The 25,015-nt window shown below is 35.6% G+C and overlaps 1 protein-coding gene across 2 annotated transcripts in view; it reads right to left on the bottom strand.

The window, feature by feature from the left end:
- Positions 1-25,015, bottom strand: part of ADCY8 (adenylate cyclase 8) — a 128,345-nt gene that overhangs the window by 38,315 nt on the left and 65,015 nt on the right. Inside the window, exons 6-8 of one of the 2 annotated variants that reach the window (XM_083824196.1) lie at positions 16,638-16,796; positions 12,356-12,626; positions 5,636-5,833 (exon numbers count right to left, since the gene is read on the bottom strand). In XM_083824196.1, coding sequence (XP_083680322.1) covers positions 5,636-5,833; positions 12,356-12,626; positions 16,638-16,796 — 628 coding nt within the window. The remainder of the gene's footprint in view (positions 1-5,635; positions 5,834-12,355; positions 12,627-16,637; positions 16,797-25,015) is intronic. The other variant, XM_083824197.1, reaches the window with a different exon arrangement.

Here is a 25,015-nt window from a genome sequence, read left to right as displayed (position 1 = left end):
TATGTCAAAGGATGAATGCTGTGGTCTAATCAGTAACAAAGTTGTGATGAGAAAATTTTATTGTCTCTGAAGCAGCACAAACACCCATGATAAACGTAGCATTTCTCTAACAGCCTATCCTTTTATGACTTGGAGAAGTCGTTAAGGATAAATTAAGCCTCAAGACTCTTCCATAAATATGGAAAGGCACGTAGCCTGCTGGAGCCAGGTAGAGTGGTAGAAAGAATCATGATGAGACGTACTCTGTAATCAAAGCTGTAGCTGCAAAGTCACATAGGCCTACACGCACTGGCATGACTTGTTTATTGTGCAGCGGGATCTCCTCCTTTATTCCCAAGGGACTTGAGCCATTTGTCTTGAGCTTTGGGCTGTTGGATGGCACTGTTTATTCATGCCCAGCCAGCTAGCTGAAATTTGTCTCAAATAAATAAGGCCAAGTTTTCTCTGCCAAGTAATGTTGCTCATTTTTTGAGGAAAAACTTTACTATGAGAGTGACTGAGCACTGATAGGTTGCCCAGAGAGGTTGTGGAGTCTCCTTCCCTGGAGATATTCAACAGCTATCTGGACATAACCCTGGGAAATGTGCTCCATGGGACCCTTCTTAAGCAGGTAGGTTGGACTAGATGATCTCCAGAGATCCCTTCCAACCTTAACTATGCTGTGATTCTGTGATTCACCACCTCTCAGTTTTTCCCAGAGCTCCTTGGAAGGTGAGTGCTGGACATGCAATAGGCTTTATATGTTCACCTAGAGCATTTGCACACTGGGTAGGAAGTTGGTTGGCTTTATGCTCATTGTTGCTCTTTTGGATGAAAGGGGAGACTGGTTTTTTGTTTTGTTTTGTTTTTGCCTTCAGAGCGATGATGTTTGTGCTGCTGAAAAAGCTTCTGCAGCTTCTGCTGGGCAGGCACAGAAGAAGATGGAAACTCAAGGCGGGAAAAGGGATGGATGAACTACTGAGAAGAACAGAGAGTCTACACAGACCCTGTTGTAAATCAATAACAGAAAAGAAGATGCTAAACAGGCTCAGAATTTGCCAAGTGTTTCTTCCAGAGCTTCTTGGCTCTGCACTGGAAGTTTCTGAATCAAAGGAAAGAGGTGAGGCTTATTTCTGCAAGGATATGGGATGAAGGAAGGGCAAGGTTTGTTTTCTAGTCATTTAACTTTTCACCCATCTGAACCTTTTATACAGAGAAATTCAAATATTTAGGTCTAATTTTGACCTAAGATAATCTGTACTGAGAAATTCAAAGCTCTTTTGATATTTTAAGTGTGCTCATCTCACAGAAAATACACAGACACTCCACCTCTAAGCCCAGTCTTATTTATGTTCTCAATACAAACACACATGAGGGCTTAGGATATCTTTATACAAATCTTTACACTGCAAACTCTCCTTAGCAAAAACCCTACCAGAATGCAAAATTCCTTACCCCGTTTCTATGATTTATCTTCTCTGAAAATACATGCTACTGATGTTACCAAGTCATTGTTATCATGGTAGAGTGTCTTAATGACATCTTTTAATATTTGGAAATCAACTAAAGTAGAAGGAGATTTTCCCCATGAGCGATTACATGTTTGAAAACCTTCAGTGTATTTTCATGCTACCATTAGAATTACTCTACAGTGATGACTCTTTTGCTCTATCTGTCTACATCCTATTTGTGAAAATTACCTCTAGCAAAACTGAGAGTGAATTAGTCTCTAAATGAGCCATCAAGTGCTAATGAGTAAAATACAGGTTAATAATGACTAGTCCATTTGGGGAAAGAATCTATAAAATATACCAGGTGGGGATATTGCACAAATCCTCTGAAAAATGTATTCTTACAAAGTTCATGTGGAAATATGCGTATTGCCTGAGGGATATAACCCCTTCACTAATGCAATCATTGCAGCTTGCTGTGGAATCTACATTTATGCTATCACCAAGAAGGACATAAAAGCAATGAGATAAGAGAGGAAGGGGAAGTTGTAGCACTGGCTTAAGTTGCTGTCATATACAAATGATTTAAACTGTTGCAAAATGGGACCTGTGCTAGCATTCATGGTAGTTCTGAGCATGCTGTTTCCAGAAAAAAAAATAAATATGTATATATATATATTAGCTTTTTAAACCTCAAAAGAAGTAAATTAGCACTTTCAGTACTAGTATAAATCTGCTGTCTGCAATTGCTTTGCAATGAGAATAAGAATAAAAGAATAAAAGAATAAAAGAATAAAAGAATAAAAGAATAAAAGAATAAAAGAATAAAAGAATAAAAGAATAAAAGAATAAGAATAAGAATAAGAATAAGAATAAGAATAAGAATAAGAATAAGAATAAGAATAAGAATAAGAATAAAAGAATAAAAGAATAAGAAACACAGGCAGGTGAAAAATCTAGCAGAAGTCCAGCATGACATTTGAGATCCATTCAAGCCACCCAAAAAGGCTTATGATCCCAATGCATAGCAGTCCTGTTACAAATGCAGGAGAAAGAAATATAGAGTATTGTTCATATGGTTACTCACTTCTCTGTGGTTTCAGGCACAGAACATTAACTTAATACTGACTGAACACCATTAATGTAACAACGCTTGGTGGGGAGATCCAGTATGGGTACTGGTTGTTCTACCTACTGAATAACTGTGAGGTCTGCAGTGAGAAGTATTTGCAGGTAAAAGAAATAAGTATTAGGCAGATACAAGTGCTGCCCAAAAGGGTGATGTCTAAATGTGAGGGTGCAATATTTTACATAAGAGAAGTTCATTTATTTCAGAGTTATGTCTGACTTACAGCTGCTTCTGTGCTGAGCTGAAGGTGAGTGGCAGCAAATGGAAATGGCAGTGTGAGATGGGAGGCCAACAGACTTATACTCTCTCTTTGCTCAGCAACACTGCAGGGAACACCTCATGAGGCTGATGTAGAAGGTCATGGTAAGCAGTTGCAAAATGTTAATGACTAGAAGAAAGCATAATTCCAGACTGAAAGGTTAGAGAGAACCTTTCATGGGTTCTTTCTAACAGAGAGAACAGAGGGGGGCTTCTAATCTGAGCTTGTTTTGCTTCCTGAATGGGCAAGAGGAGAAAGGGAGAAACTGATAGCAATAGTAATATAAGGCAACATGGAGTAAATAGCTACCTTCTGTAGGAAAACATTTCCCCTATTGTTTTTTTCATGATTGTTTTTATTCTATAGTTTAACACTAAGGCCATCAGGACAACCTGTAACTACTGTATAGGCTAACAAGGAAGAAAGGAAATGACATTTTCCACGTTGTCCCCTGTTATAGGCAGGTGCCTGTTACAGATACCTGCCTATAAGGAAGAGTACATTGCAATTCATCTTTCCTTAACCCACATCATCCCTTTACATCCTGATGCAATCCTCAACTTTCTCTGAACACACTCATGGTGTCTTTGCACACTCAACACAAGCAAGAAGTTTGCTGGCTGGCAACTATCTAACTATTGGAGGTGGATGAACTAGAGCAACTAAAACAGTGTTGACATTTAAAAAATAAAAACAACACCTATTTCTGTGCAGTGCTAAAAAAAATCAGCCCAATTCAGAGGACAGAAAAAAATAGGAAATACCTAAGGAAATATTGAATGAAAGGAAGTATTAGTGAAAGAACTACTTTCCATGTCTTTTAACATAGGGTGGCGTTGGAAATGTTACAGTGAGAAGAAAATGTATCAAAAGTGATAAAAATGTTGGCTTTCTAATAGACTTTTTGATATCCAGAAGTAATTAAACACTTTATTAATATTTAAAATCTGACCTATGAAATGTCATAGATTAGGGCATGGTTTTGCTCATCCTACCCCCTTGCCTAAGTTGCATTTTAATGAAATTCTGACCTGACTGTCTAGATTTTCCATAAGGATGTTAATTATGAAGTCTAAAATCACGAGAGAGTTTGGACTCTGAACATAGAATCTGATTCTGGGCAGTGTCCATTTGCTCCAGCCTACGTTCAGGACTTGTTTTTATTAAACAGCAATGTAAGGTGAGGTTCTTAATTCAGTAGTCTGCTTTACTCATCAAGTTGTTTGTGACCAGGCTGTTTCTTCTTTTACACACACAAAAAATTCTAATACACCATCCACCACCTTGATTATTGCTGTTATATCCAGACTTTTCCATCTTATCTTTTTACCTTGTGTCTTTAAAAGATTAAAGATTGCTCATGACTTTTAGATCTTTAAATGCTAATTAACAGGATATCAGGAATCCTGAATTTAACTTCCTGCTCCAAAGCCTAATACTAGTGTTAATGTCTTTTTCATATAACATTCACAAACAGGTCTTGGACCAGAGCATGTGATCCGGAGAACCCCACCAAGCTTCCAACCACTATACCACAGAGTCATATTATTCCTCTTATCAAGATTTTTGTCCCTGACAATTTTGGCTTCTTTTCTGGTACAGTCTCACAAGACAAGTGGGAAAACTTTCTTCATTGACTGCTTTTGTCCTCCTAAGAGAGGTGTGGTTTCAGCCACAGCCCTTTCTTTAGCTGTTGTTGAGATCCGGGTTCCTGACAGCTTTGCATAATAACTGCATTCTTTTGCAGCAGTGGCATCTTTTGGGATTTTACCTTGTGTCTCAGTATCTTAAATATATTCATGGGGAAATCGAATCTTTCCCTTTTTTAAGCAAACAATTATTTTTCCTTCTATAGGCTTGCTTTTAATATAAGGACTTTGATACACTTCAAGCAGATTTTTTTTCTTTTCCAGCAGTTTTCATGAAGCTCTCACCATTAATACCACCTGAAGACTAGTCTCCTATAAGTCAAGCAAAACAGTCTGTTTTCCAGTGGAAAAGTGATGGTGATGTAAGCCTTCATACTAGAAACTACTTTTTGTTTTTCTTTTCTTTTCAGTCTAACTGCACATCAAATCATAGGCCTGCTGTTACTGCATTTCAATAGCATGCAAGTCAATGAAATCATTTGAGATCTATGCAACACCTCTCCCACTCAGCTTGCAAGTAAAGTTCTCCCATTGCCTTTCTCTTTTTAACTTAAAGCTTATATATGGATGTGGACTGAAATAGAAATTAGTGAGATCATATTGCTGCTGAGAAGCAACAAAAACAAGAACAACATTTACCTCTTAAAAACAAATGTTAAAAAGGGGTGTTTAAAACAAAGAGTTGACATTAATTTGGACTTGAAATAAACAGTGGCTGACTAGAGGAGACCAGATGGATTCTATTAGTAAATGAAAGGCACTTATCTATATAAATATAGGTATATATTTTGAATAGAAGTGTCAGTATATTAATACGCTCAATCACCATTTGTGCCAAAGCAACCTGTCATATGACAGAAAACTGCTTGTACTAGACAGCAAATGAAATCCGCAAAGTAGCTTTTGTTGTTTTCAGAAGAAGAGTTTGCCCAATGTAGGCATTTTCCAGCAATGAAACATAATCACTGCAGCACTGTAACACCTGCATCACGACAGTGTCCATTATGACCTCTAGTTCAGTCCCATCTTCTGAAAACTGAAACAAAATGAAAAAGAAGAACAAAACCAGAAAAGAAACAATGCAAGCTAGAACCTAGAGCTTCTCTATTTCAGTGGACATTTATTACAATTTGAGTAGCAAATAATTCAGCTACCAAGACCCAGCTACCTTGTGCTCCAGGCTGGAGTCTTTAAACATCAGTGAAAAAGGCTTGATATGCTCTCTTCTCAATTTATCGCCACTCCGTAAGTCGATGGTGTGCTCTATTCGCTTGTTAATTTCCTCAGGCCCAGACTGGACATGCAAAGCTTGTGCAAGATGGTTTGGAAGCAGATTTATTGAATTTCTTGTTAGGGCAGCCAGAGTCTAGGGGAAAGCACATGCAAACAGAATAAACCTGCTGGTCCCCTTGGGTTAAAATGCAATGTTTTAGATCATGTTGCATTGCAAACCATTACAGCATTCCATGCAATTCATTTGATGAAATCTACAGAATTGTAAAATAATATGTCTGTTCCACTAAACACATACAGTAGATTAAGTGGAGTACTTTAATGTCTGGTTTAAACAGACTACGAGGTTTGCTATTGTACTGAATATTAGGAATACAATCTCCTTTCCAGATTCTGACACATAACCATTAGAGCATGCATAACGGGAGTACACACCAAAATCACAACAGAGTACTGAACTCAATGGTGTGTTTTCACAGCTTAGAATGGAAGCTACAGAAACAGAAGACACAAACAAAACAGGAGTAACAATGTTTTTCTTGGTCTTAAAGTTACTGGATGTGTGTAGTTACGGAACAGATCAATTGGGAAGTAGTGAAGAAGGTGCATTTATGGTTACTTCAGCATGGCTTTTCGGATAATATGTTCTTCTTCACTACTGGTATATTTTAGCCAGTCAGGATTACAGTTAGGCTATATCATTTAATGTAACTGTAATTCATATTATTTAAAAAAATATATATTATCTCAATTGCTTTATTCCTTTGATATTTCATTGACATATCAAAAAAAAAAATCTCTTGCACGGCTTTGCAAATGAAAGTTAGTGGAGGTAGTACAAAGGATGTTTCACCTTCAGGAAAGAAGTAGAGTTTGCTTTCATAACATAACTCAATCCAGTTTTATGGTACCATTTTGTGACACAAACTACGGGGAAGGCGCAGGCTGAATGGGAAAATAATATCTACTACCTGTGATATTCCCAAGTGTTAAGACATGTTAATGAATGGAAAGGATATAAACCTTCATACATCACAGCATAAAATACAAATTATGGAAAAACAATATACTTTTGCTTTAGGAAATTTATCCTATAGCTCCTTGCTAGAAAAGATCCTCACTATTTCTTACAAGTCATTGTTGTGAAAAGGAAGTTGGGATGGATTTATCACTGCATTTCTCTGGAAAGCCAATTCTTTTGGATCACAGGATTATGTATAGATAATGAGATAAGGAGGTTTCCCTCATTCTTATTCAAAGTATAGTCAGCAGTTAACTTTTAATGAAACTTGGAGATCACATTAAAACACAGATAGGGGTCTCAGGTACTTGCTGTCAAACACTAATTAACAACTTTCTTTGCAGTCCTAAAATAAAGTCCAGGGACTCCATAGTCATGGATAATGTCTAGTTTTCTCATATTTCATTTTTTAAAGATGTAATTAAGAGTCCAATATATAGGCAGAAAAGGATATCAGGACTGAAATCATCTGTCTATTGAAGTGAAAAGTAATCTTCTTGCTTGCTTTAGTAGACAAAAGGCTTCAATCATAAATGTTTGGCAAGTCTCTCTACTCCAGTTTCCCCATCATCCCTCCAGAAAAACAGTATCATCAACATTTTGGGAAAAAAATCAAGGAAACTGATACTAAAGTTTCTCTTTTTATAATAACATTTCAGATATGCCTCAAAACATACCTTAATTAAGTTGATAATTAAGTTGATAGCTCCACGATTAGAGCCAAAACCCAGGGAAACGATCCATTGAGTCAATACTGTATTGCTACACATTAAAGCACTGCTTAATTTAGCTATTCCTATCTCTTTTAAACTGGGTATTGCAGGAAAGTTATTATCAGTTTCTGGGGATGAAATCTCAAAAGAGGATCTGAAGTCACTGTTAAAGGACAGAATCATATCAAATGCTGTTGTGTGCATTCATTTCTGAGAACTCATATTACTATGTCTGCATTGGAAATGAAGGTGGAGAAGGTCCCTAATGTTTTAGTTGGGTACTGTGTTTTATTTACATAAAGGGGATGTTCTCAATTCATTCTGTTAAGTGACTATTTTTTCTTCAAATTATCTTTTAAAATTTGTTTAATATGAAGAACAGTTTTCTTGCTGAATGTATGAACTGGTTTACAATTTGTAGCAGATGAACATGCCATAATGTCAAGAGCATGGCAACAGTCAATAGTACTGGTGCAAAATTGACTCTGAAGTTGTATTTATTTTCAGAGGAAAACAAGAAAATTCATATTTGAGTTTAGTAGAGCATCTCCCTTATACCCATACACGCACTTAAGACAAATGCTTCCCAGTAATTAGTAATAAAAATAAAGCAAAATATCATGCAAATTATTGGCCAAGAATATCTTCTAACCATACTTTGTCTCTGCAGCCCTATCTTCATTCTGTATTTTTAAGACTGTGCTTTCCCTAGGTAAAGAAATATTGGTTCTCCTTGCTACCTCTTCTACACTTTTATGAACAGCTTTGTGAATAATAGTTGTGAATCCTACAATAGTCTTTTGAGCTTTCCTGATGCTGACGATAACCACTCGTTGTATAAAACATGTACAGAGTTCTTTTAGGCAAACCCCCCACCAAACTTGAATCTGAGTATAAACAATAGAATGAATTAAAAGCAAACAAAGAAATAGAGAAATCCACCCTACTAATCCATCCTATTTAGAAATATTTTACAAAAAAATAAAATAAAAAATGTAGCTAGCATTAGTTTTTTCCTCCTTCCCATAAAGCTGTTATTTAATAAATCCAATCATCCTGACTTGAGAAAGAAGGGAAATCTATAACCAGTGACATTTATAAAACTCTAGGTAAGCTTTACATTATTATTATTATTATTATTATTATTATTATTATTATTATTTTCATATATCAAACACCAGATCTTAGAGGTAAATGGGGAAATACAAGCTCACATGTTTAGATAGACGGAGTGTGTGTGTGGGGGGGGGGGGTAGGGAGCAGGTAGGATTTGGTTCAGGAGGAAGACAATTAAGTGAAGATGCCTAGGTGTTTGGTGTCTAAGCGTCTATTAGTAACAATACATACCCTGGATACGTTCGGTTGCCCAATCAAGTGCAGTAATTGAATTGTCAGCTGAGATGTCCTAGGCTATCCTGGAAAGCAATCTAGAGCTAGGAGATTTGACACAGGACCTACTGAAGTCCCACGCACTGTTGGTCTGGGTGGGAACCAGCTGAAGTGTGCTAGGGTATCTCAAACTACAATAGATAGCCACAGTTAAGAAGCTGTATGAAGATCTTACTCCACATGGTGAAGCCTAGTGAACTGTTCAGATAATGCACTAGTTGGGACATTCAATTGTTTCAGCTTGGGTGATTAGCAGTATACGAGACATCACGGTCTCTTGCCTGGTTTTATCAGATAGTACAGATGATCATGTCTTTTATAAGTCCCTTGTATCACATCCATGCATGTGGATGGCATCCTGGAGTACCTCAAAAAGCAGTAGACCTTTACAGTTAGGAACTGAGCTCTGTGGGATATTGACACCTGAGACAGTCAGTAGAAAAAAATGGAGGTGCCTTAGTTTTGAACTGAATTCTATCCTGTTTATACTTCGCTGTCTTGGAATTCCTTATGTTTTTGTTTTCTTTATTGCTGTTTTTCTTTTTCTTTTTTTTTTTTATGTCTTCCTCCCTTCCTTCCTTCCTTCTTTCCTTCCTTCCTTCCTTCCTTCCTTCCTTCCTTCCTTCCTTCCTTCCTTCCTTTCTTCCTTTTATTTTTTTTTAAATTTTTTAAATTTTTATAACTGCTAAGTCATTGCAGCCATTACTAAGATATGCTTACTAAAACCCAGACATTTTAATTTACTTTTATCTAATTCACATCATTACAGTCCCATTAGGTGCCTCTAATACCACATACAATCACCATATTTTGGAAGGCCCTCTGGAAGGCCCAAAGAAGAAATCCAACTCTGTTCTCTTAACATAAAATAACTGCTGTCTGGCTTTCCCTGTTTTAGAAAAGAAACCCAGACACCTATTTCAAAAGCAGAAAGATCCTTCCATATCAGGCATGGTCTGAATTTCCTAGCAGACACTTGCATCTTGGCTTACCTCACAACCACAGCTAAGGCACGTGGTTGTAACAGCACTGTAGATCCTTATATCTTTTGTTAATGTCTATGAATGTGTAAATAAAGAGTGGTTATTCTGTTCCTCACTCATATCAAGACACTTTCAATTCACTGACTTAGGCTGCCCTCAGGTTGCTTCATACTAAGTGAGGCTGGGGTAAAGAATATGCATGACAGTGAATTTGAGTTTGGGCAAGAGAGCTCACCAGGCAGTCTGCCATTTCATATGCTTCTCAACATAACTACAGCTAAAAGTAAGCTAAATGTGAATAGAGTTACTCAAATTTTGTAATAACTTATATCAGGTAATGAAATCTTTTAAGTGTTATTGGCAAATATTCAAATGTATCGAGTGACATTGTTAGGTTGCTGCTACTTGGATTCTCAACATCTGTTGCTATCAGTGCCTTTTAGGCTGCATAATTACAGTTATTAAACAGTTATCCTGTCCAAGGCTGACATGCCTCTGAAAAAAAGCTACTATATCCTAGTATGATTTAAATTTATCTGATTTTTGAGCTGAAATAAATTATTATTGAGCAGTAATGACTATTCTCTCAACTTTAAAATTAAAAATTACATAATAATTTAATCACACCTGAAATAGTAGACTTTTTAAAGCTAATGTTCACCCAAAAGCTTATTGTAAAAATGTGTAATATAAAATTCTAGTTGCTTCCAGTACAAAATCAGTTCTGTTCTGTTCTGTTCTGTTCTATTCTATTCTATTCTATTCTATCCTATTCTTAAAAAAATAGTGAAAAACAATTCTAGATATGGATCATTTGTTGCCATAAGACAAACATCTTTGTAAGACAACTGTTTAGCTATGCTTATTTCAATGATTTTCATCAACTTTTTACTAGTTCATTAGGTGAGAGTTTTTTCAACAGTAGAATAGAAAAAATAACCCTCCATTTTAATCATCTTTTTTGTTAGTAACAGGGTCAGATTTAGCTGAAAAAATTAACAGTGAAATGATAGCTTATTCTACATAGATTTTTTTGGACTACAGGAATGGTAATGTCTTAAAGTGAAAGGAGAAAGAGAGAGACATCAGAAGATAGGTACAGCAGCATGCATTCATACCTCTCTTCCTAATGAAATGAGAAACTAGAGGGAGCTCAACAAAATACAGAGAATACTAAAAGGCAGTGTACATACAGATACATGGATGTACAGAACATAAATAAAGCAGGTGTTTTATACCACAGAAAACTTCAATTCACTTTGAAGAGATGAAGACACCACCATGGACTGATTGATTGTGAAGGCTTATCACTTCAGACCAGATTTGCAAGAAGCAGAAGACAGTTGACAGAAAGACCTGCACACAATGCTTGAAGTTCAACAGACTGTGAAGACAAGTAGGACTAAGGATGTGCAGCAGAAGAAAGGATATATCATGTCATTACAGATCACTCAGAAAAAATATAAATGTAGTCGACCTTGTTTCATAGACTCATCAATCTTTCAAATGCAGTGAAAACAGAGGTGTCTGAGGGCATTTTAACCTTTCCAGCTTCAATTCCTTTAAGTAAGCAGACTTCACAAGTAATTTTTGTGACTGTATAAGAATTGCTGGTTCCTAAGGTGCTAGCAGTTAGTGAGTTAGTGTTGTAATGCTTTTGGAAAAGGTCTGATTGGGAACAGCTTTCATTGCTTCATATTTCTATCAAACTAGTCATGACTTTAGGCTCTAACTCACTTGCTATTGAACTTTATTTATGTCTTAGAATCAGCCTTTCAATTTTATTTTTTTTTAAGGAAAGGAAAGGAAAGGAAAGGAAAGGAAAGGAAAGGAAAGGAAAGGAAAGGAAAGGAAAGGAAAGGAAAGGAAAGGAAAGGAAAGGAAAGGAAAGGAAAGGAAAGGAAAGGAAAGGAAAGGAAAGGAAAGGAAAGGAAAGGAAAGGAAAGGAAAGGAAAGGAAAGGAAAGGAAAGGAAAGGAAAGGAAAGGAAAGGAAAGGAAAGGAAAGGAAAGGAAAGGAAAGGAAAGGAAAAAAGGACAAAAAGCTTTAACAAGGTGCTTTTTTTTTTTTTTTTTTTTTTTTAGGTAGATCTGTTTTCATTCCCTCACATATAAATAACTTACACTATGTTTTTTCCTCTGTCAGAATGTCCACTCACATATCCTTTTACTTTGATGGCAGTACAGTGAAGCTGTGCAGTGAGATTCATACTCTGACTAGAATGTCCCAGCTAGTCTGGTTAAATTAGATTAACTTTTAATTTACTTGTTTAAGGACTGGTTCAATTAAAACTAAGTTGTATAGTATTACCTTTCAGTTGGAGAAAAAAGAAAAAGAAAAAAAAAAGAGAATAAAGAAAATACCTGTGCTCCTGGAATTTCCCCAGTTTACTCATGTTTCTGCCCTGAAACAATTTGTTTAATTATCTGCTCTTACAGTATATGTTAGAGAAAAGGTTAAAGATGAATTTGTTTTCTCTGAGGCTTCCATTATTTAAATGCACTCAAGCATGCATTCATACTCAATGATACTAAAGGAAGTTTGACTTACGTTCTGTTTTCCCACTATGTTATCAAATGGAAGTTCAGGGCTCCATGATCCTTCGGTAAATGTTGCCCCACTGTTTCTCCTGTCGGAGGAGCTGACAGCCTCTTTCACAATATCTTCAGGCAAAGTCAACAGACTCTCCTCAGGCTGTTTAATTAAATACGTCTCAATGTTATGTTTTCTCAAGAATTCATTGCGTTCTTTGCCATGCCCTTCTTCAACTTTATAATCCCCATTGAGGCAGTCCAGAGTGGCCTTGGAGATGTGGATTCTCCTGTATAAGTGAAATAAGTAGTAGCAAATACTGATTGTGCTCTAGTATAAATAGGTAGCAAGGAGTTTTATGGACTCTGGACCATTTTTATATGATAGATAAATAAAAGTGTTAGAGTTGTTTATGGTGATTTCTATAAAGAAAATGAAATAATGTATTCAACAAACATGATGATTTGGGGATAAATACTGTCAAAGCACATTCTCATCAATATGATCTCATGAATGCACAAAATCTTGTCACAGGAAAAACAATTTGATATTAATATCTGATGCCTTTGTTCACAGTAATAGTTTAATGAGAGATCTTCCTGAGTGAAATGTTAGTCAGAATGAATCAAAATTACCACTTCGTGTAGATGGTCAGAGGAAAATAAATGTTATGTATTAGAGCAGCTTGTGTGAAAGTGCTTTAATTTTCTCCAGTTAGCTGAGGTAGCTTAGACTATTTAAATTAACAGTCTGATTGTATCTGAAGTGAATTAGGGAATAATTATGCAAACTGATCATGTACTAGACAGGTGGGGTGATAATTTCTGGTAAGACTAAGTGGTGAGTTAAAAGCTTTTGCAAAAGTGCATCTAATGAATCCAAGAGATGACATATGAACAGCTGAAATTTTGCAAAAGTGTAATAGATCTTTGGATGTCTTGAAACGAAACCAGGAGGTGTTTGGTGTTGATTTTCTTCATCATAGTTATGATTACTTGAGAAGGACAGAAATAAGGTAAATTAAAAAAAAAAAAAGTTTCTTATTTCTAGTTTTAAGAAATCTTCAGCCACCTATATGTTGGATAAATTGAAGACACCTCTGAAACACATGATTTTCACAGTTATTATATTATATTGTATTGCATGGTTAGCCACGCATTACTTTACAAAACAACATCATAAATGCAACATGAGGAGATAGTCATTAGATATTTAGCTAACTGAAAAATAAATGTACTGTCTCTTTACTTTAAAACTGTCTCATTTTTTAAACTTTGGATTCATAGCACTTTTTGAAAGTCAGGCTTGCAGACAGATTTCTAAAATTCAGAGTTAGCTAAAATTCATCATTTCTTGATGGCATGTGCTGAGGCATTTTTATCAGGCACTGCAAATTGGTTGGCTTGACTGAAGGAAATGGTCCTAGTACATCCCCTGGGAACTATTTTTCTGGAACTAAAAAGAATGCCTCTATACAACTATAAGAACAAAATATTACTGGATTGAAAGGGTTGTAAACACCTGTATAAGGTGCAGGTATTGCCAGAAGAATCAATTGCTGATTGTCTTTAATCATAGTGAAAAACCCAGGAGTATCAGAACCTGGCACGAACTGGGTCTATGTGGAATATTAAACACCAGTCTATAATTAAAAGATCAAAAAATTGTAGCTCAGCCGTTTTTTAACTTGTTTCAGCTTCTCACTGAAGTCAATATAGGTCCTGTACAACTTTCACTATCTGAAGTCATGCTGTTATGATGTTCACAGAGGTTAGTACACTTGTAATCAAATCTCAGTAAAACCAACAGAAAAAAAGAGAAAAAGAAAAAAAAGGAAAAAAAAAGAAAAAGAATACTCTTTCTCAAATACAAGTAAATTTTGCCCTGGACTTTAAAAACAGATTATATATCAGAAAGATAATGCATTTCCTATCTCTTACAATAGGCTAAATCAATTGAAGTAAACTACTAATTAAAAAAAAAGGGGGGGGGGGGAGGGGTGAAAAAGAAAATGATACATTAGTTGCCAGGGTGACTATCTTTGTAGTGAGTTTCAACCTAATATAATTTCAGAAGATTGTATTATAAAGTCCTGAAATATGGATTTTATAATGGAAATGATAACAGCTTTAACTAGAGTATGGAACTGGCTATTGATGTAATACCCTTAAGTGGACCAAATACTAATAAAGAGTTGGTAGATTAAAAATACTTTGGGTTTTACATTTTCTACAACTTAAAAATAAAACAAAAGAAAAGAAAAGAAAACAAAATAAAAAAATAAATAAAATAAAATAAAATAATAAAATAAAATAAAATAAAATAAAATAAAATAAAATAAAATGTATAATGTCCTCTAATTTCATATTCATATTCACAAATACAGCAAATTGTGAAACTGAGCAGTGAAGCCAAAAAGTATCATCTATCCTACTGTTGAAAACATACCAGGCCTAAAGCTTTAAATAATACCTGTCAATGATGCATCCTGGAAAATTAATTATTAGCTAAGTTTTATGACAATTCAATACAAAAGATTAATACCTAGATGTACCACGAGAAGAAAATTAGAAGATGGGAACCTGGCAGAAGAATGTTTCTTAAATAACATTGTACAATCTTATAGGGGGAGAAGTAAGGAGAGGCTGAAGTGACCTTAACTGCTCTAGGAAATCTACTCTGTGCACCAGGAAGTCAGACTTCAGTCTGATGTAAATCATTGCTTTGAGAGACTTAGTGAACTGCTGTCACGTACAGGTTTTGTTCTGTTAGCAAACGCATGTGCAAGAGTGGAAATTACTTTGCTCCAATAGACTGCAACTTAGTTGGGCATTTTATTGACACCAGCAAGGTGGTGCATTCTCTGGGTTATTCATTAATAGCTGTATTACTTGTATGAATTAACAGCAATAAACTACACTTTTTGCTGGCATGGATGATGAAAGGTAGATAATTGTTTTGCTCATGTTAACAAAGCAGCTTATGACCTTTCTTAGTCATCTGGAGCTCTCATGGGATAAGCATCAGGGAAAGTTTTTTTTTTTTCTTTTTTTTTTTTTTTCTGTAGTATTATACACTGGTGACATATGCAGAGCATAGAACTTGTTTTCAGAGCATGAATAGTTTCATTTTCCGCTGCTTCTAATAATACGTATTAGCCTAGTGGTCTACTATGGGGAACAGTGGATGAAGCCCACATTTCTGTTGCCAAAAGTTGCATCATTGTATGGGATCTTTATGTTTCATCAATGGAAGAGGGAACTGAAAGTGCATAGAGGATTCCCACAACCACTACTATTGCTTCAAACTTAGACTCTGCAATTTCCAAACTGCAGTGAGATACAGTTCATGTCAGGCAAAAATAATATTTTATCCTCCAGGTGAATTAGCCACCCCAGATGAAAAACTAAGCAGGTGGATGGAGAGCTTTGTATTTTCACATACATAAATAGCTGTGCATAAATACCTTAAAACATCTACCAAAGCATTAAATTACTTAGAAGAGTTCCATAGGACTTGAAGAATGGCATGCAGTTGCAACACGGGAGGGTGAGGCTGGGTATTAGGAAAAGGCTCTTTACTGAGAGGATGGTCAGACACTGGGACAGGCTCCCCAGGGCAGCGATCACAGCACCGAGCCTGACAGGGTTCAAGGAGCATTTGGACAACACTCTCAGACACATGCTCTGATTTTTTGGGGGTCCTGTGTGGAGCCAGGGGTTAGACTCGGTGATCCTTGTGGGTCCCTTCCAACTTGGGGTATTGATTTATTGAAAATAATATATTTGATTTATTGAAAATAATATATGATTTTATGAGCCTGCTATCCATAACTCCTTGCTATTAGCCATATCAACCTATGAAGACATAACTCTTCCCATACTTTGTGCATTATGAAATAAAGTAAATTACATTACTGTGCCTCACAGCAGCAGAATGAAGCTTGGAGAAACTCAGGAATGGTCAACACCTAACTGGGAAATTTGAGCTATCCGTGTGTACCAGATCATCTGAATACAACCATTGACCATCTTCATGAAATCTTAGCTGAAAAAGGAAAAAAAAATATTTTTGTCTTTGCCAAAACTCCTGCAAGTGGACCATTTCTACATTGTTTCTGCTTCACAAATCCTTGCCAATCACAAAATAGAAATAAAATAAAATAATAAAAAAAAAAAACAAAGAAACCCAAGAAGTCATAGTTGATGGAATAATGGAAAGACACTTAATCTGTTGGAAATGTGAATAGTGTACAGTGTTGACAATGTTTTCTGACTGTGGGAAATACATGTTGCCTTACCCAGGAATTCCACCAGACTCAAGTTTGTTTGCAATATCCACATCCCATGACCAGACATCAAACTGCCATTTTCGCAGGCCCAGCACTCCACACAGAACTGATCCTGAATGTATCCCTATTCTCATGTCAATGTCATGCTTCGTTCTTGACCTAACATATCTGTTAAACAAAACAAAAACAAACAAACAAACAAAAACCAGACTCATGAAAGTATATGCCACATTTTTCATATCTTTTAGAAAAGAATACAATGTAAAATACAATATCAATTTGGTATAAACAACCACTTAGTCTGCAAAATGAAGAGCTATTTTTCTAGGTAGGAAAGTACAGGTAGTGATAAAATGACTATAAAAGCCGGATTATCATTAAGTGCTTAATTGTATGCATGGTTCAGTGGCACACATATTACTCCTATCAGACAGAAAGGGAAAGATAGGGAGAGAAAAACATGTCTGAATGAAAGGATTTGTTGAACTCATTGAGTCCATTAGCTCAGAATTATAAAAGAGCAATCAACAACATGAAAAAAACCTACTATAATCAAATTTGTATATACATTTATATTCTATTCTATTTTTGAATAATCTTCAAAATTTGAGTGATTTATTTATTTTTTTTCGGACTAAAACTTTCTAGAGTTACCCTTTGTCCAAAGGTGAATTATTTGCAGTAGATTTGGCCAGAATATTATTTGCTTTGTTATGATAATGATATGATTGGAAAATAAGTTGTTTCCATTCAATGTGATGGTAAAGACCATTTCACTGCTCAAAAATAAAAACACAGAAACATATTTGTCAACAGCTTCAGAAGAGGGACTTTGTCCCAACACTGTTTTCAATTAATATATCTGTGGACTATAAGGGGAATTTCATTGTTTTAAAACAATATCTTCCTTTTCTGATACAAGAAAACACATATTCACAGCTACAGTCACTTTAAAAGTATCTTAAACCTAGGACTGCTTCTTCCAAGTCTGTGTTGGGATAGTCCAGCATATCACCATAAGAAACTCACAACTAAGATGATTGATCCATTGGGGTGACAAATAGAAAGATTTTCCAGTCCTACCTGAGTGACAACAATTATTTGCACAGAAAATACTGTTAGAGCTAGTGTTCATTAATATTTGAATAGCTTGCTCAGGTTCGGAAAAGCGTGTAGCTGTTGGTCTACAAACAAGACAGCTATTTCTCTGTAAAGAGTCCCAGTCACTGAAGTCAAAAGAAGGGCAGCAAGATCACACAACAGAGAAGATAAAGAATAAAAAGCTCTGTTTCATAACTCTGGAGCTAACTACCATTGCTTCAGCTGCCTCAGTCATGACCTTGACAGACCCTCTCTAGAGGAGAAAATTGCTTACTGAATTCAATACTTGGCCTTTTGTTATTGCAACAGGGGGACCAATTCAGTGTCTGAAACAAATAATGAAATAACAGTTTCAAAATGGAGAGAAATCAGTCACAAAAAATGTGAGGAATTGAAAATAAACAATTAATCTTTATTTCCCTTTCCTGCATAATCCAAAACCTTGGAGAAAAGCATGCATATGGTGTCCCAGTGCAGTTATTTGTGTACTAGAGAAGACCTTTTCATCATATCAGGAAGCTAACATATTTCAGGTATTTAAAGAAACAGATTTACACAAAGTTAATTACAAGCTAATAGAAAGAAGAAGCTTTGGGAGGGAATTTATCCATGTTTAGATAGTGTGTGTGTATAGTTTTCATCTACAAATTTCTTTGTTTTGCAATCAAGAAGGCTTGAGATATGAAAATTTGACACATAATCACCTAACTCTGGAAGACAGGACTTGAAAACAAATCTTCCACGTTGAAGAAGTGCCTTAAGTATTATGAGAACAATTAAGAGAATTAAGAACACTGCAATTTTTAATGTGTTGTGGAGAATTTTTATAGATATACTACAAAAACATCTAAACTAACACTCATAACTGTCAGAGGTATTATCACACAATTCCCCACGCAATAGTTTCCCCAGTCTGCCTATTTTTTTGGTTCAGGCCAAAATAATTATTTCTTATTTTATGTCTGATTTCTTTATCTTGAAACAATAAGCTAATTGGATTCAGAGAAGTAATTGAGCAAAAAGATTTTAAATTGAAAATGCACACAATAAGAGGACCTCAAGTTTATTAAAATAGGCTAATAGTGTGGGTATATATGTATACTCTCTCTCTACATATATATACTCTCTTTTAGACTGTTAAATTTTAAAGATGATAGTACTTAATTATTAGTAAATAATGTCATTTATTTTAAATACTGTAAATTATATCCCTATATCTGTACATTGTATGGGAATTAATGCATACATCTCATTAGAGAGACCTGGTATAAACAATGGTGCAACTGAGTAATATATCCCTCTGTTTCCTGAATGTTCACTAATAGTTGCTGGATTTTAACATTTCCTTTTTTTCATAATAAATGCAATGATATCCTGAGAAAACTTCAATCAGCCACATAGGACTTTTGCATTTGTTCAAAGCTTCACGTAGCTCTGCTGTCCATGCTGCCTCCTGCATGACACTGTCTATGTGAGGCCCTATCCCCTCTTATCTCATCTGTTGTCTTTCACAGCTTCCCAGAAACTTTTCCATGTGTGCTGCCGAGGTGATATTTGATCTCAGCTCTTCACCTGTGGTCATTGGGGATTTGGCCACCTGCCTGCATCCTTTGACTGAGGGCTGTTGTGTGTTTCTGTCTGCTCTGGTGTTGGTGCACCTGCAGGGCCCTATCGTCACGTCCTTCTCTTACTTGCCGTTCACAGCAATATGCTCTTACTTTGATAGGTAGGAAACTAATTGCATAAAGGGACCTGATTGAATTGAGCCACAGGCAGTCAGAGATATATTTAAACAGACTATCCAGAACATGAATCAAACCATGATGGAGTTTTGGTCCTTCTTCAGTTGCTTTGCTATTTGCAAGGACAAGAACAGAGCTGTTGAGAACATTTGTGGAGACGTTATATTTCTGCAAACTTTTGTTGTAAGGTTTTAACCTGAATAAAGAAGAAATAGTTGTGGTTGAAAGGTGAGGTGATTCATTAGTATGTAAAAAGCCACTTATTTATTTATTTATTTATTTATTTATTTTTAATGTGTGTTGAAGCATTTCTGAATTACATAAAGAAGGGGACTTCACCTGAGTTGTCTCCATAGCCAAATCCAACTCCCTAACAGCCAGACTGTCACTTACTTTGTAGAGTCTTGTTTATACACAGCTATAGGACAAAAGCAATTAAAGTTTTGAGACTACAAAAGTTGGGTTATCTTACTCAGTAGAGCTAGTTCTCATTTATTCAGAAGAAAGAATAAAACTTCTCATAAATAATACTGCATAATAGATATTGAAATAAGTGTTTTTCTCTTTGCATATATTCATGTTCCACATCCTCTAGTTCTTCTGACTCTTAAATTTATTCAACTATAAATTAAGTTTCTGATTAAAAAAAAAAAGAAAAAAAAAAGTATTTGCTTCAACTGTTTTAAAGGTTTTCTGCAAATATTTTCAAAAGGCCCATACATGAAGCTGAATTATTGGTACTCTACAAAGCAACCTCACAAGCTATGAGATATCTTATTCAGGACACTGAAATTTTGACTGATGCTATTCATGCCATATTTCAGTCAAGCTGAGGATAAAAAATTAATTGATTTTAATTAGATCTTGGCATTTCCGTCTGGTCAGCATCCATTGATGGATTTTTATTTTTATTTATTTATTTATTTGTGCTTCTAATCTGAGGCTCTCCTGTTTGCATATAGAAGGTAAGCAAAAAGTCACAGATCTGCTTTTCAACCTTTTCTGACGCTGCCAGAAAACGGAATGTCCTGGAACTCATGCCTTGCAGGTTCAGACAGTGACACACCATCCACATCTGTGCTAATCAGTGTAACTGTGCAAGGCTCTGTCTACCAACTGAGATATCTAAAACAGCCCCAGCATGTTTTCTTCCTGGCTGACTAGCTCTCCTGCAGGTTCAGGAGTTAGTGTGTGATATCTGTCAAGACATAGCCTTTGCTGTCTTAATGCACTTTTAACAGGAATAGGAAGACTGTACTTTCTAAACTAAACAAGGGTTATAGGTGACCCTGCTTTGAGCAGAAAGTGGGACTAGCAATCAGTCTCCTGTAGTCCTCTCTAAACTGAACTGTCCTCTGATCCTAGGGTTCAATCACATAGAAAAATTTTTGGTTGGACCTAACAGATTTGTGGCATTTTCCTAAAAGAACTCAAATGCTTTTTGGTACTGACATGAGACAGTAGTAGGTGAACTGAGGCGAGTGCTCTCTTTGGTGTGATTCTTAGAGCTGTGTCATCCTTGCAAACCAGACATTAAAAAAGCTAGGTAACAGGGTGCACTAAACTAAAGGTTCAAAGAATACAGCTAAGGTATTATGACTCGCAGGATATAACACTTTTCAGATGGACTTTCCAAGCACTGAATTTACAATTTAAGGCAGATATTATCCCATGAAGACAGTTTAAAAGGGTGAGTCTACCTTGGAATTAGGGCTGGATTCCAGTGCCTGTAACAACTGTTATCTGAAGAAGGTTCATATCGTCAGACTTATCATGAATGTAAATGACTTGCTCTGAGCTCAGACTGATACTATAGCAACACGGACAGAGTTAAACTACTGCCGTATTCCTCTTTTTTATGTCTGCCTTCTCTGAGAGGCAGGAAAGAAAAATGAGGGACTATAAATATTATTAGAAATTTGCTTTGTCATTTGAAAATTATGTGATAACAGCTGTATAAATATATACACTCCTATGATAACTTGCCAATATAGCTTTGATTGTATTTGGTAGCACATTCAAAGAAAAGGGGACTCGGAAGTATACAAGCCTATTGGTCATGACACAGTTTGATTAATATAGCCACCCAATAGCAAAAGCAGGGAAAGATATACTGTCCTGATGCTCTGTTCGTTCATTGTCAGTGGCTGAAATGGACACATGAAAGTGATGATGTGATTTGTGTCTGAAATGCACTGAACTTGTGAACAGAGAACTTGTGAATATCTTGCAAAGCCTCTTTCCACCACCATACAGAAATGAAGGTGTACAATAGTTTTTGGTTTTGAGAAACATTGTTCTGTTTTCTGTGAATCAGGGCTAGCTCCAACATAGGTTGAACCTTGTATATTATACAAGAAAGAATCAGTGTAAGGAATACGTTAATGGATTAATTACATAGTAAGTCATGGATTATGAAAGCAGTTCCTGGCTTCTTCGTTGCATAAGTAACTTATTTAGACCCCATTAATCACTTTATGATTTATTTTAATACCCAACAGATGAAGTTAAAAGCTGCTTTTTTTTTTTTTTTTTTATGTGTGTGTGTAAAAAGCTGAAAACCTAGCAGGTCAATCACTGAGATCACCTAAAATAGTTTCTCTTTTATTTATTTATTTATTTATTTATTTTTCTCATGAATTTATATTAATGTTAACAACTTCTCAATTTATTATAGATGGTTTCTGGAGTTTAATCTACATTGCATGCAGGGACTATTTTTTCTGTCATAATAATTGCTCTTTCAGCTGGTAATTTAGTGGGAAATAATCTAAGAGGAGAAACCACTCACAACTCCTTGACTTACCAAATAAATATACCAGCAAAAAGATTTGCTTGATTTTCCGCCATTATGTGGATATTATAGTTGGATTTCCATCGTTATACTATGTGAATGAGTCCTTGAGGACTCCATACACAGTCTTGGGATTCTAGTAATAAAGACATTTGAGAAGATGGTGGTGAAGAAAACAGTCTTTAACCTGGAAGCAGTTCTTGTCACCTACACTGCCACTGTGTCCCAAACGGAAGAACAGAAGGTACAGTTGTCCATCCTGATATACTGTGTGACACAGAACAGTACATTTTACCCACTTGTATTTGTTCTTTTATGTTCCAGTAGCTTGTGTCTAATGGAAGTATTTCTTTTAGAAAAAACAAAGTTTTGATCTGAAAACACCGAGGGACAGAAAAACCACCACTTCTTTCAATAATATTGTTGCCAATCTTTAGATCCAGTGTTTTCTGCCCATATTAATGAACCCCTAGCAAATAACTTATTCCTATTATTATTATTTAATATTATTATTAATAATAATTTAATCTAAACAGATCTATAACAGACTGCGTAATTCTCTTATTTTAAAGGTACTTCTGCTTCACAAATTATTTGCATGGCTTTTTTCCTGCACCCTTATAAAAATGCTTAACAAGCTCTTTAAAATGAATACATAACACCAAGATTCAATATTATCATCTCAGTCTTGACATTAACATACTATCATCTATAATTTCCACTTTGGAAGTATGCGCTCCTCTTCTTTATAGTTATTTCCTTCAGTTGTCTCAACAACGTTTTTTCTATTCCTTTCCTGTTTCCCCACCTTCTCCTTTACCTCACTTTTCTGCTGAACTTCCCTTGGCCTCTCATTGTGCTTTACAATATAATTCCTCTTTTAACAGCTCAACTGAAAGAACAGAAAATTGTAATGAACAAGCATACTAATCTCTGACTGGAGCATAATGTGATATTTAGAAATTATCTCATTTTAGAATTACTTTTATGTTCTCTTTCTCTTATCTATTTTACATCCACTTTAATATATTTGAGGAAGAGATTGTTTCAACAAATCTAACCTCATTTTACTGTTAAGTCTTAAAGTTGTGCTCCATAATTGACTGTGAGCAAGTAGATATTCCTATCTTGAATTTTATCACATATCCCATCCATAATCCCATCCATCTGGCATTCCAACACAGTTTTTAAACTTCACTAACAGGCAATGAAAATGCTGATGACTGCTTTCTTCTTACAGATCTTCCCCTTCTCATATATCAATAAAGATAAAGATAAAATGACTGACTATTTTTAATAGATAAGAGCAATTACAGATTTAGTTCCCCTCAGTGTTATCTCTGACATCCATTTAGCTTGGGTGATAGCTGTGAAAATGAAACATTATCATCTGATGACTAAACATTCCTCTACTATCTTATTTTTACAAACTGTCACAATAGACAGGCATTAATAAAATACATTTAAATGCAGGAAGATTTGCACAGCATGTAAAAAGATGTGAGAACCATCTGAATAAATGGACATAAATGAATCTTCATAAAGATGAAGAGCTTGTTCTTTTTATTTTCATTTGCCCTTTCAATTGAAGCCTAGGACATTTTCCAGAAGGTTGAGGCTTGCAAGACAGCCAGAGTTAGGATTCTTGGTCATGAACAAATGTGATGGGGCAAAGCTTCCTTGCTTTAGATTAAAAATCAGATTTTGTGGAACATTCCCATGGATTAAAGTAATATTTCAATTGAGCTCAATGGTTAAGAGACATTTGAACATGACATTTGAAATATCAAGAAAGGCTTTTCTTGTATAAGCTTTGTAACAAGAAACAGTGATGCATAAAACATTACAGAGAAAGCCGTGTCTTAGATTATTTGGCTGAGCCCTGAGCATTTGCAAAGAGAGAAGTGGAGCAGCAAAACTCAAATTTAAAGCCCTTAGGACTCAAATTTAGCATCCTCAAGATCAAGTTGAAGAGCCTCAATTAACAATGAATAAACACTTTAACTGTATGGATATGAGTCATATTAAAACACCTAGAAGTCCCTTATGAGTCAACCTGTCCAAGCAGATTTGTTTTACAGTTTGTGTAATTAATGATTTTACAGTCTTGTTTAATTTCTGCTGACTGTGTAATCATCAAGAAGACTAGAAGGAAAATTCTGTGGTGGTATCATGAGATGGTGGACTTTTGGGCACTGCCTCACCTAAAGTGAGGTACTGATCCTTGTGACATCATCAACTAGGCATTGGAACAGGTGTCCTAGGGAGTTGGTGGAGTCACCGTCCCTGGGGTGTTCAAGGAAAGGTTGGACATGGTACTTAGGGACATGGTTTAGTGGGTGACATTGGTAGTAGGGTGATGGTTGGACCAAATGATCTTGGAGGTCTTTTCCAACATTAGTGATTCTATGGTTCAACGAGCTACATAGTGTCAATGGAGAGAATAAGATCTTGGAGGATCTACAGAAGAAAATCTGGTCTGCCTAACTTAAAGATACCTTCTATATTAATTGTGCAAAGAATTTACTGCTAGAAGAATCAAAAGATCTAGAACTACATGGATTTTTCTCCATTTAAGTGCCTAAATCCCAATTTAGCTGGGATATCATAGCATAAATGTAATTTTTTTTGAGGGGGAGGTGGTGGGTTGTTTTGTTTCTGGTGTTTTAATATCAAGTTCTTAAGCTAGGCTAAGTGCTTGAACTAAAACATAGTTGAGATTTAAGAACTAACACAGAGCTCTGCAAGAT

The sequence above is a fragment of the Anser anser genome (genome assembly GCF_964211835.1).
Source record: "Anser anser genome assembly, chromosome: 2".
In the NCBI taxonomy this organism is placed as follows: Eukaryota; Metazoa; Chordata; class Aves; order Anseriformes; family Anatidae; genus Anser; species Anser anser.
The sequence above is the reverse complement of the archived record's forward strand: the minus strand, read 5'-3'. Positions and strand labels throughout refer to the sequence as shown.